Genomic DNA, 12,834 nt, shown 5'->3' on the forward strand with positions numbered 1-12,834 from the left:
GAATGACAAGGACTGAGATGGGTGGCTCTCCAGGGAAAATGCCCTTCTGGAAATATCCCACCAAAAAGAGCGCTGAGGACACAGTTCATCTGCTGTTTATTTGGCTCCCAGCATTATCTAGATGAAACGTGCAGTAAATAAAGAAGAAAAAAACTTTCTTTTTAAAAAACACCTTCTCATCTCTGTGATTATTCCAAGTTCTCTACAACAGCTCCAGGATTTGAGGCACCCCTGTAAAACATTTCGATCAGGCTGTGCCAGCTATTTATTTATGTCACCAACAGGAACATTCAAAAGCGATTAAAGCAAAAAAAGACGAGAGAAAGAAAAGATATGAGAAAATGGCATCGCTGTGACCGCTGAGAGACTCAGCTTTTAACTTGTCAAAAAAGTCAAAAACTGCCACGAATGTTTACTGAAAAAACAGGGAGCATGCAAAAAAAAAAAAAAAAAAAAAAAAAAAAAAAAAAGAGAGAGAGAATTCATCTTGTGCTCTGAGCTATAAAATTACAGCGGCCGGGGATGGGAGGGCTGGGGGGCCCCTGCAGGATCCCTGCAATTACAGCCAGCCAGGGCTGGTGATGGCCGTGACAACTTACATATGAAAGGTTTGACAGTGCTGTGGATGTGCTTGTGCTGCTTGAGGCCCGAGGAGGTGGCGAAGGTCTTGCCACAGTCGGGGCAGGCGTGGGCTCGAGCCCCCACGTGCTGGGAGCGGATGTGCCGCTGGAGGTTGCTGGGGTCCGTAAACACCTGCGGGGCAAAAACGCCTTCAGGAGGGGGGGAACAGCAGGAGGAGAAGAGCCTATGTGTGAAAAAACCTGATTTTGTTAGGGTTTTATGCAGTGCTGCTTATTGCTTGAGAACAGGTGATGGAAGAGTTCAGTTTGTGCTTTGCCAGGCTGTGGCACCTCCTTGAGTGTGTGGTGCTCATGGTTTGAATTGAGCTCCTCCCTGAAAGTGTGGTGTCCATGGTTTGAACTGAGCATCCCTCTGAGTGTGTGATGTCCATGATTTGATGGGTCTGTGGCACCTCCTCAAATGTGTGGTGCCCATGGTTTGAAATGAGCACCTGTCTGAGGGTGTGGTGCACATGGTTGAACAGGTCTGGGGCACCTCTCTGAGTGTGTGCTGTCCATGGTTTGAAATGAGCACCTCCCTGAATGTGTGGTGTCCATGGTTTGATGAGTCTGTGGCACCTCCTCAAATGTGTGATGCCCATGGTTTGAACTGAGAACCTCTCTGAGTGTGTGGTGTCCATGGTTTGACATGAGCACCTCTCTCAGAGTGCGGTGCTCATGGTTTGATAGGTCTGTGGCACCTCCTCAAGTGTGTGCTGTCCATGGTTTGACAGGAGCACCTCTCTGAGAGTGTGGTGCTCATGGTTTGATAGGTCTGTGGCACCTCCTCGAGTGTATGGTGCTCATGGTTTGCTCACCCACATCTGCCCAGCACAACCATCACCACCACCCCAGTTCCCAGCTGGGAATGGCCAAAGGGGACTGGGTTGGGACAGAGTTGAGCTTCACACTCCCAGTGGAATGGCCAGGACAGTGAGGACACCTCCCTGGGACAGGGACAGTGGGGTCCCCTCTCCCTGTACCACCCTGCTCTGGGCCAGCATGGGCCACCCATCCCCTGCAGCCCTGGCCCAGGTCCCATTGTCCTCTCCCATGGAAACTGTGAGCATCCCTTTCCCCAGCACCCACCCCTGGATGAATCCCCCATGGACACTGTGTCCTGCACCCCCAAATCCCCCAGGTGAATCCCCCATGGACACTGTGTCCTGCACCCCCAAATCCCCAGGTGAATCCCTTATGGACACTGTGTCCTGCACCCCAAATCCCCCAGATGAATCCCCCATGGACACTGTGTCCTGTATCCCAAATCCCCCAGGTGAATCCCTTATGGACACTGTGTCCTGCAGCCCCAAATCCCCCAGGTGAATCCCCCATGGACACTGTGTCCTGCATCCCAAATCCCCCAGGTGAATCCCCCATGGCACTGTGTCCTGCAGCCCCAAATCCCCCAGGTGAATCCTTTATGGACACTGTGTCCTGCATCCCAAATCCCCCAGGTGAATCCCCATGGACACTGTGTCCTGCACCCCCAAATCTCCCAGGTGAATCCCCCATGGACACTGTGTCCTGCACCCCAAATCCCAGTGCCCTCCCCCATGTAAATCCCCCATGGATATAATTTCCTCACTGTACCTTAACACAGTTTTCACATTCAAACCGTTTCCCACTGTCGTGAGACATTTGGTGCCGGATCAGGTTGGATTTCCAGTTGAAAGCCTTGGGACACTGGTCACACTTGTACTCCCTCTCCTCGGTGTGGATCACCATGTGCTGCTCCAGGCTGGCAAAGAGAGACAGGCTGACTCAGACCACCCAAAGCAGGCTCTGAGACCCAGGGAGGTGACACAGATGGGGACAGAACCTGTGCAGTTCCAGTTACCTGGTGCCTCAGAGCAGCAAGGGAGCAGCTCATGGATTGTGAGAAGGGCAGTGACACCCACACACCATTTGAGGTTTTTTGACATTTATTCACTGGTGGAAAATGCCCTGTTCTGCCTCAAAATGATGCTGTGTTTTATGCTATTTCTATTAATACCCAAGTCCATCCTCAAGGGCAAAAAGAAAAGTGAATTCAGCCCTGACCCTGCAGGTTCTTGAGGGCAAAAATGGGCACTTTGTGACCAGAACTGTGGCATCCCCCTGGGAAAGAAAAGATATTTGCTGCTGCTGAGACTCTCACGTGTCCATTTTCACGGGCACCTGGCCCGTGGCTTCCCAGAACACAGGGACTCACCGTTGGGAAGAAACATGATAAGGTGCAAACACGTTTCACTTCTAAATGTCAGGCATCTTTGATTACTTCACTCAGCAATTTCACCTTCTGCCAACTGGCAGCGTCTCCAGGCTGGGGGGATGATGGCAATCCCGAGTGGCTGCTGGCACAGGGCCACAGCAGGGATGGCACATGGTGCTGCAGTGCCATGGGAAACCTGCATCTCCCTGCCCAGGAATCCTGCACCTCTCACACCTTCAACCCTGCAGCTCTCAGGACAAAAATCCTGCATCTCCTGCACATCTCAGGCCAGGAACCCTGCACCTCTCAGACCTGAAACCCTGCATCTCTCAGACAGAAATCCTGCACCTCCTGCACATCTCAGGCCAGGAATCCTGCACCTCTCAGACCTTAGATCCTCCATCTCTCACGCTAAAAATCCTGCACCTCCCTGCACATCTTAGGCTGGGAATCCTGCACCTTCCTGCACATCTCAGGCTGGGAATCCTGCTCCTCTCAGTCTTTAAATCCTGCATGTCTGGTGACAGGAATCCTGCTCCTCTTAGCCAGGAATCCTGCACATCTCAGACCCTAGATCCTCCATCTCTCACACCAAAAATCCTGCATCTCCTGCACATCTCAGGCCAGGAATCCTGCACCTCTCACACCTTCAACTCTGCATCTCTCAGATGGAAATCCTGCACCTCCTGCACATCTCAGGCTGGGAATCCTTGTCCTCTCAGCCTTTAAATCCTGCATCTCTCAGGCAAAAAATCCTGCATCTTCTGCACATCTCAGGCTGGGAAATCTGCTCCTCTCAGCCTTTAAATCCTGCATGTCTGATGACAGGAATTCTGCTCCTCTTAGCCAGGAATCCTGCACCTCTCAGACCTTAAACCCTGCATCTCTCAGGCCAAAAATCCTGCATCTCCTGCACATCTCAGGCTGGGAATCCTGCATTTCTCTGAGTAGGAATCCTGCATAACTGAGGCCAGGAATCCTGCATCTCTCTGGTCAGAAATCCTCTTTCTCTCAGCCCTTAAATCCTGCATCTCTTATGCCAGGAACCCTGAACATCTTAGACTGGGAATCCTGCACCTCTCAGACAGAAATTCTGCTGCTCTCAGCCCTTAAATCCTGCATATCTTATGCCAGGAATCCTGCACTTCTCACACCTTAAACCCTGCATCTCTCAGGACAAAAATCCTGCATCTCTCTGCACATCTCAGGCTGGGAATCCTGCTCCTCTCAGACAGAAGTCCTGCTCCTCTCAGTCCTTAAATCCTGCATATCTGATGCCAGGAATCCTGCACCTCTCGGACCTTAAACCCTCCATCTCTCAGGCCAAAAATCCTGCATCTTCATGCACATCTCAGGCCAGGAATCCTGCTCCTCTCAGATCTTAAATCCTGCATCTCTTATGCCAGGAACCCTGCATATCTCAGGCCAGGAATCCTGCACCTCTCATCCTGGCAATTCTGTACCTCTCAAGCCTTAAATCTTGTATCTCTGAGACCAGAAATCCTGCACATCCCAGGCCAGGAATCCTGATCCTCCTAGGCTGGGAATCCTGCTCCTCTCAGCCCTTAAATCCTGCATCTCTCAGGCCAGGAATCCTGCATGTCTCAGTCTGGGAATCCTGCATCCCTTTGGCCAGAAATTCTGCACATCTCAGGCTGGGAATTCTGCACATCTCAGGCTGAGAATTCTGCACATCTCAGGCTGGGAATTCTGCACATCTCAGGCTGAGAATTCTACACATCTCAGGTTGGGAATTCTGCACATCTCAGGCCAGGAATCCAGTTCCTTTCAGGTCAGGAATCCTGCTCCTCTCAGGCTTGGAATCCCCCATATCTGATGCCAGAAATCCTGCACATCTTGGGCCAAGAATCCTGTTTCTCTCAGGCTGGGAATCCTGTTCCTCTCAGGCACAAAATCTGCACATTTCAGGAGTTAAATCCTGCATTTCTCATACTGGGAATCCTGCACATCTCAGGCCAGAAATCCAGTTCCTCTCAGGCTGGGAATCCTGTTCCTCTCAGGCTGGGAATCCTGCATCTCTCACACATTTCAGGTCCTAAATCATCCATCTTTCAGCCAGTAAATTCTGCACATCTCAGACCAGGAATTCTGCACATCTCAGGGAACCAAGGGAAGGAAATCTGCACCCTTTGCTTCCTTTGGGGCAGGTTAACAGGAGTTACAAACACTACTCTTACTGTGAGTTTAAAAAAAATCAGCTCACATGGAATCTGCTCCTGCTGACACCCTACACACAGATATTAAACCATTCCTACAGAACTGTAAAGCATGGCTGTATTTTTACAGAAACATTAAAGCTGAGCACTACTGGAAAATCCTACCAGGTTTCATTAAATGCCAGATACTCCCTGGGCATTTCCAGAGAGCTGAGGGGTTCAGGATCCCAGGAATCATCTCAGCCTTGGTCACCCAACACCCAAAACTCTCCCTTGGAGCACCAGCCCTGATCCCATCAGATAATTCATATTCATGGGCATGCCCCTCATAAATTGCCAACCCACTCGTTTGAAAGCAGCAATATTCATTTTGCTCAAGAAATGGTGCTCTTAGAACCACCAGATTTTTAACACACACAAAGTAACACAAGCCTTTCATATGCACATCCAAAAATACGCTCCTGTTAACTGTGATTTATGAGTTTATTTCCAGCAAATATGGTCAAGCTAATATGCTGTTTAGAGGCAAGTACCTACTGGGATTAGCAAAACATTTATTTATTTAGTCAGCTGCTAAATGCTCAATTTCAGGTCCCCAGTGGCATCCTTGATCTCATCTGTATTAACTTTGAAATATTCTAAGACCATCCAGGCACTCTGAGCGGGTTTATTTTGTGTTTTAGAGACTTTAAACTTGGCAGATGGATGGGGGGAGAGACTGATGTGGGCATTTCCTCCCCACCAATCCACCAGCATGTCAAAGGCTGAACGGGGATGCTGCTGACTCTCTTTCCCCTTGTGAAAAAAAAATTAACTTTATATTACTTATTCCCAAATATTGGGTCAAAAAAGCAAAAAAAAAAAAAAAAAATTAAGATCACAGTGGCAGTTCAGGCCTCCAGGGAGCCAGGAATACACAAAAGGTACAAATAGGATATAACACATGCATTTCCAAAGGTTATTTCCTAGCTAACATAAAAATTAGAGAGCACTGGAAGCTAAAGAGGAGAGAGCTCCTGACACCAATGGATAAAAGAATTGGAATTTTTACTAAAACCCATAATATTGAAAACATTTGAAGTTCTCCTTGTCTTGTCAGGAAAATGAAGAAAATTTCAGCCTCTTATTTCTGCTGAGGGTACCCACACTGGGCTAAGAGGATCCCCCAGAAATCCCAAAGGATCTATCCCAGATTCTGCACCTCCTTTCCATGCAGACACAGGGGATGCTCTGTGGGCTTCACCTTTCTCTGCATTTCTAAAAATATATTATTTTTCCCCCCCTCACTTCCTCACCCAGATCAAAGAGCTGAAAGCATCAATGTAATTAAGTTCAAAGTGACAAATGCAGGTTTTTAAATGTTAAACTGAAGTGAAACAGCTTTAACCTCGAGGTTTTTGCTGTGCTCAGGCAGAGCCTGCCAGGGGATTGCCAGTTCTCACAGTTTTATAACAAACCTTGTGGTGCACGGGGTTTGTTCACCCAAGAAGGCAAAAAGAAATGAGGACGTGAGAACTTCAGCCTCCGGTAAACACAGAAAACTCTGCTTTTATAGAGGTTTATAAAGGTTTTTATCAAGGTTTAGGATGCAAATAAACACAATCTTAAAGTGATTTAAAAAAACCCTCAACTTTTAAAGCTGGCTCCTAATATTTAACTATTTGAGTCTCATTTTGCCGATGAATCAGAGAGCTCCAAGATTGCTGTGTTAAAGCTGCATTTCATTACTGCCACATTCTGCTTTAAAAAATTCAGAATTTCAGCTAAAACCTGAGTTAAAATATTTTCCCTTTAAAAGAGAAGTTTAATTCTTGTTTAGAGTTGCCGTATAATCACAATAACAACTGAAAAATTGTTGCAAATTTAAAAACGAGCTGAATATCCAATCTCCCTTTTTTCCTTTTCACATTTGGTGGACCCAAAGAAAATTAAATTTTTGATTGGAATAGAGTTTTTAAATTGTTCCTGCCAGATCAAACAGGATCTTCTGGCCATATTATGAGTTCTTGGGGCATCAACACCTCTTTAAACCCACTCATCTCAAATGACCAAGAGCTACATTTAAAAGAATCCTTCATGCACATTTTGACTGAACTAATATTGGTGGTTTTTTTCCTCCAGATGGTGGAAAGATCCCACCCATGTCTCTCAGAAAAGAACCCTTAAACTTCAACCACCAACCCTTGGGTGCTTCTACCAACAGGGAATGGAAAGCACCAGGCTACGAAATCAAGGTGGAATAAAACACTGCCCAACAGCCACAGAGGGTCCCAAAGTGAACATTCCCAAACCTTGGAGGGAAAGGAAAGGTTTCCATGGAGAAAGGAAAGGTTGATCCCAAAAGGAACTGTCCTAAAGGCTATGGAGGAAGGAAAGGTTTCTGTGGAGATGGGTGCATGCCAAAAAAGAACGTTCTGAAATGTTATGGAGAAAGGAAAGGTGTCTATGGGGAAAGGAAAGGTTTATATGGAAAAAGGAAAGGTTTATCCCAAAAAAGAACATTCTGAAATGTTATGGAGAAAGGAAAGGTGTCTATGGGGAAAGAAAAGGTTTCTATGGAAAGAGGAGAGGTTTATCCCAAAAAAGAACGTTCTGAAATGTTATGGAGAAAGGGAAGGTGTCTATGGGGAAAGGAAAGGTTTATCCCAAAAAGAACATTCCTAAAGCCTATGGAGGAAGGAAAGGTTTCTGTGGAGGAGGAAAGGTTTCTATGGAAAAAGGAAAAGTTTCTGTGCAGGAAATAAAGGTTCTATGAAGGAAGGAAAGTGTTATATGGAAGAAGGAAAGGTTTGTATGGAGTTTGGAGGAAGGAAAGGTTTCTATGCAGGAAGGAAAGGTTTCTATGAGAAAGGAAAGGTTTGTATGGAGAAAGGAAAGGTTTCTATAGAGGAAGGAAAAGTTTCTGTAGAGGAAGGAAAGGTTTGTGTGGAGTTTGGAGGAAGGAAAGGTTTCTATGGAAAAAGGAAAAGTGTCTATGAAGGAAGGAAAGGTTTCTATGAGAAAGGAAAAGTTTCTATGGAGGAAGGAAAGGTTTCTATGGATAAAGGAAAAGTTTCTGTGAAGGAAGGAAAGGTTTCTGTGGAGGGAGGAAGGGTTTGTATGGAGAAAGGAAAGGTTTGTATGGAGGAAAGAAAGGTTTCTGTTTAGGCAGGAAAGGTTTCTATGGAGTTTGGAGGAAGGAAAGGTCTCTATGAGAAAGGAAAGGTTTCTGTGGAGGAGGAAAGATTTCTGTTTAGGAAGGAAAGGTTTCTATGGAGGGAGGAAGGGTTTGTATGGAGAAAGGAAAGGTTTGTATGGAAAAAGGAAAGGTTTCTATGCAGGAAGGAAAGGCTTGTATGGAGAAAGGAAAGGTTGATCCTTTCAGTCCCCCCAGCCGCCCATCACCCCCTTTGCCCAGGGCGCAGAGGGGAGCCCAGCGCCGGCTCTGGGCGCTGTGGGTACCTGTATTTATTGGGGAACATCCTCTCACAGTCCTTGCACTCGTAGCCCTGTCCATCTCCCAGCCCTTCCTGCTTGATGTCGTCGCTGAGGCTCTCGTACAGGGCACCCACGGCGCTGCAGCCGTACTTCTTGTGGCGCCGCAGGTCCAGCTTGGACTGGAACAGCTCATCGCAGTCCTCGCAGCGGAACGAGGGCTCCTCTGCAACACACACAGCAGCCCATGGTCAGCCCTGCCCCAGGAAACACCACCAGCCTGGGCTGCTGCACCCAGGGAGCAGCAGAGCTGCCCCAGCCCAGCAAACCAACAAACCAAGAGAGAATTTGCAAGTGCGAGGGGAGAGAACCCAAGGGAGGCTGTGCCAGCAGCTGCTTTCACTTTAAGCATTAAGAAGAAAAAAAAAAAAAAATTAGATCACACAACCAGAGGAGATCTTGTTTTCTTTGTGTTTTGGCCTCTGCTGAGATGGGGAGTCCTGCAGGGATTGGGAGAAACACGAAATTCTGGGCTCGTTCTGGAGCGCCGCGCTTGTCCGCGAGGAGGGGTTTGAAATTATGAATGGGTTTTCCTCAGAAGGGGATGCCAGGGAAAAAGGAACAAGCCAGAGCCATATAAACACAGATAGTGAGAAAAGCAAACTGCCACAGCACAAACCTGGAGAAGCTTCTTTCTAAGAAATTCCCTGTCTAACGTTCTCCTCTCAATTTTCCAGTGCAGGAGCTCAGGGCTCCATCAGCCCGAGGAGTCCCAGCCCAGAGCACCATGGAAGGAAGAGCAGGGAGCCAAAGGCTTTGTTGCTCTGCTCTTTGCTTCTTTTTTTCCCTTTTTTAATATATATATATTTAAAAGTTCTAATGCACATAATAAATTACTGCAGTCAAGGTCAAACAAATTAAAAAGAGGGCAGCTATTATTAAGTTTACAAGGCAGCATCCTGACCACGGTGCCAAGCCAAACAATCAGCTCGGAGCTGTAAATTTTCCAGGAGAACAAGCTCTGCGAGGGAGTTGGGATAGCTCTGGGTTCCTCCACCCTGCCACAGAAGCTTTTCCAGCCCCCTCTGAGTCACTGGAGCCGTGTTTCCCTGTCCTCCCCTACCCTCTTCCTCCACGCTCTGCTGCTCTGCCTGCTTCTCTTTTTTCTGGTAGCTTCCCTGCCAGAAGGAGCAGCCTGTGGGGAGTGTGTTATCTCCGGGGGAGGAGTGGGAATATTCTGAGAGCTGCAGCCAGGGTGATGCTGTGCTGGAGCTGATCCCTTCCCTGATCAGGGGATTTTGGGGTGGGATGTGGCCATGCTCATATTCTCAGGACAAAATCTTCAACCCCTGAGCAAACCTCTGCTTTAAAGTCCTTCCCTTACACTTTTTTACCCCAAATTTTGCACTTTAAGGCCTGGAGTGGTGTTTTATATAAATCAGGGTTAATTTTGTTATGAGTGTGACCCAGAGATCTCTGTGCTCCCACCTGGGCACTCACATCCCATCTCCCTTTCTCTGCTTAAACCTGAGTCTAACACTGAGCAAGGCAAGGTCCCAGAGGCTGCAGCAGCAGTGATGTGGGCAGAGGAAACCCTCTGCACCCTCTGCACACCTACACGGAAAGTATTGACATGGGAAAGGTCTAACCCAGCTGAAAAAGAAACTATCACCAAAAAGTGAGCCAGCACAGCCCTGCCAGGGCTCCCAGAGCCTCCCACAGCGGGCAGGGGTGATCCCACAGCACACAGGGATGATCCCACAGAGAGCAGGGATGATCCCACAGCAGGCAGGGATGATCCCAAGGCAGGCAGGGATGATCCCACAGCAGGGATGATCCCACAGCAGGCAGGGATGATCCCACAGCAGGGATGGTCCTGCAGAGGGCAGGGATGATCCCAGAGCAGGCAGGGATGATCCCAGAGCAGGCAGGGATGATCCCACAGCAGGGGATGATCCCACAGAGAGCAGGGATGATCCCACAGCAGGGATGATCCCACAGCAGGGATGATCCCACAGCAGGCAGGGATGATCCCACAGCAGGGATGATCCCACAGAGGGCAGGGATGATCCCAGAGCAGGCAGGGATGATCCCACAGAGAGCAGGGATGATCCCACAGCAGGCAGGGATGATCCCACAGCAGGCAGGGATGATCCCACAGCAGGCAGGGATGATCCCACAGCAGGGATGATCCCACAGAGAGCAGGGATGATCCCAGAGCAGGCAGGGATGATCCCAAAGCAGGCAGGGATGATCCCTCAGCAGGCAGGGATGATCCCTCAGCAGGCAGGGATGGTCCCACAGAGGGCAGGGATGATCCCACAGAGGGCAGGGATGATCCCACAGAGGGCAGGGATGATCCCACAGCAGGCAGGGATGATCCCACAGCAGGCAGGGATGATCCCACAGAGGGCAGGGATGATCCCACAGCAGGCAGGGATGATCCCACAGAGGGCAGGGATGATCCCAGAGCAGGCAGGGATGATCCCACAGCAGGCAGGGATGATCCCAAGGCAGGCAGGGATGATCCCACAGCATCTCTTCAGCTGCTCAACACAGGGATGATGCAAAAAGAAATAAAATCCAGCCAGTCAGCAAAGGGATTTTGATTAGAAAAAGAAGACCCAAGGGAAGAAAACAGCCACTGGTTCTCGTTTCAGCTCGTTTTGAGAGTTTGCTCACTGTGAAATTGGTGGCTGCAGCCTCACCATGAGGTGGGACAGGCCCTGCTCTGCTCCTCAGAGAAATTCTCTTTACTGCATTTTGTAGAATGTGTACCTCATGAGTTTTGTGTCCCTGGGGAGGGAAACTTGGAAATCAGGACACCAAAACAGCAGTATGGAGAGACTCTGTATCACCCACCATTAAAATAATCAAAATTACTTTTTATGAGTGAAAAGAAGGACACAGAGAGACTCTGTATCACCTACCATTAAAATAATCAAAATTACTTTTTATGAGTGAAAAGAAGAAAAAAAAGTGCAGCATCAAACTCCAGAGACGTGGAACTGCTCTGGTGAGGGGTTTCTCTACCTCAGAGCCAACATTTCCCCTCTTTGCTCTCCTGTAAATGCAGCAGTGGCTCAACCAGGAAGGAATTTTTGGAGGAGTGACTGAAATCCTCCAGACTGGGAAGCCCCAGGTCCCTTCAGCTCCTACCAAACTCCAGTATCCCTCAAGCTCCACCTGAAAACACTTGGAATGGAGGAAAGAGATTTTTTTTTCCCCCCTTCTTTTGACTTCAGAGAAAATGCAACAAAACTCCTTCTCCAAATCCAGGTGGAATTTTCCTGCCTCAGTTTGAGATTTACATGATTAATTGCAGCTTATTTCTCCCAAACTGTGCTGTAGGAAGCAGAAATGCTCTCTGGGTTTGGAGAAGCAGCCATGGAGAGTCATTTCCTCCAGTCCTGGCTGGAGCTGGGTCAGTGACCCCTCCCACAGCACCCCCTGACACTGCCCTGCCTGCTCCTGCTGTGACAATGACACCTTTTTGTCCTTTCTGTCAGCTTAGTGAGCACGGAAATATATTAGTGAAACACATTAATAGCCTCAAGAATATTCTAGAGGAGAGATTTTGCTTCTAATTCACCACATCCTCTGCCAGCTCTCACCCAAATCACACACCATGCAAGAGGACATCCAGCACAGCAGCTTTTCCACAGGTGGAAAGATGGAAGGTAGGGAAATCAATTCCTGTGCTTCAGAGTAGCTGGGCTTGGAAAAAGAAATTTGTATTGAAAGGAGACTTAGAGAGCTGACAAAAATATGATTAAAAACCTTGTAACCATGCGTTATTCGTGTTGCCACTGGTTGTAAATCCTGTTTTGGTGCTCGGAGAGGTTAAAGAGAGGAAAAGCTGATCGGGTGGGAGAGCAGCAGGGGCTGCCCCTGGATCCCTGGAAGTGTTCGAGGCCAGGCTGGAGGGGGATTGGAGCAGCCAGCCATCCCCAGGTCCCTCCCAGCCCCAATCATTCCATGATGATTTATCCATTTTCCTCTGGAATTCCCAGTTCTGAGCTCCAGCAGATCCCAGGGCAGACTCCTCAACAAATCCCCTGCAGGGGAAGGAGCTGAGCCTGGTTTAGGACCAGAGCATCCCCTACAAAACCGAAACCTAACCCAGCCCAGAGGCTCAGGGCTGAGCTGAGCCCTGCTATTGATTCTGTGTCTGCAGCACACTCCCATTTGTAGGCTCCAGGTTTGCTCAACTGCTCCTTTTCTTTCCCTCCTGTAAGTACCAAAAATAAAAAGGTCGCCTTTCAAAACAAGTTCTCATTAAAGTTTTCCCCTTTTCTTTAAGCATCACAAATGGAAATGCTGCCCTTCACAAAGGTGTGTGACAGGGAGAAGGGGCTGCAAAGAAAAGAACAGCCCCAGTCACACCGAAATTGCTGCCTGCTCTCTGTGTCGTGTTTGTCAAATCCGT

General features: G+C 48.4%; 1 protein-coding gene across 3 annotated transcripts in view; it reads right to left on the minus strand.

The window, feature by feature from the left end:
• Positions 1-12,834, minus strand: part of PRDM16 (PR/SET domain 16) — a 308,495-nt gene that overhangs the window by 30,404 nt on the left and 265,257 nt on the right. For all 3 annotated transcript variants that reach the window (XM_033079706.1, XM_033079709.1, XM_033079708.2), the window contains 3 exons: positions 8,433-8,631; positions 2,214-2,361; positions 600-753 (listed from right to left, as the gene is read on the minus strand). In XM_033079706.1, the coding sequence (XP_032935597.1) occupies positions 600-753; positions 2,214-2,361; positions 8,433-8,631 (501 nt within the window). The remainder of the gene's footprint in view (positions 1-599; positions 754-2,213; positions 2,362-8,432; positions 8,632-12,834) is intronic.

Source organism: Catharus ustulatus, chromosome 24 (genome assembly GCF_009819885.2).
Source record: "Catharus ustulatus isolate bCatUst1 chromosome 24, bCatUst1.pri.v2, whole genome shotgun sequence".
Taxonomy (NCBI): domain Eukaryota; kingdom Metazoa; phylum Chordata; class Aves; order Passeriformes; family Turdidae; genus Catharus; species Catharus ustulatus.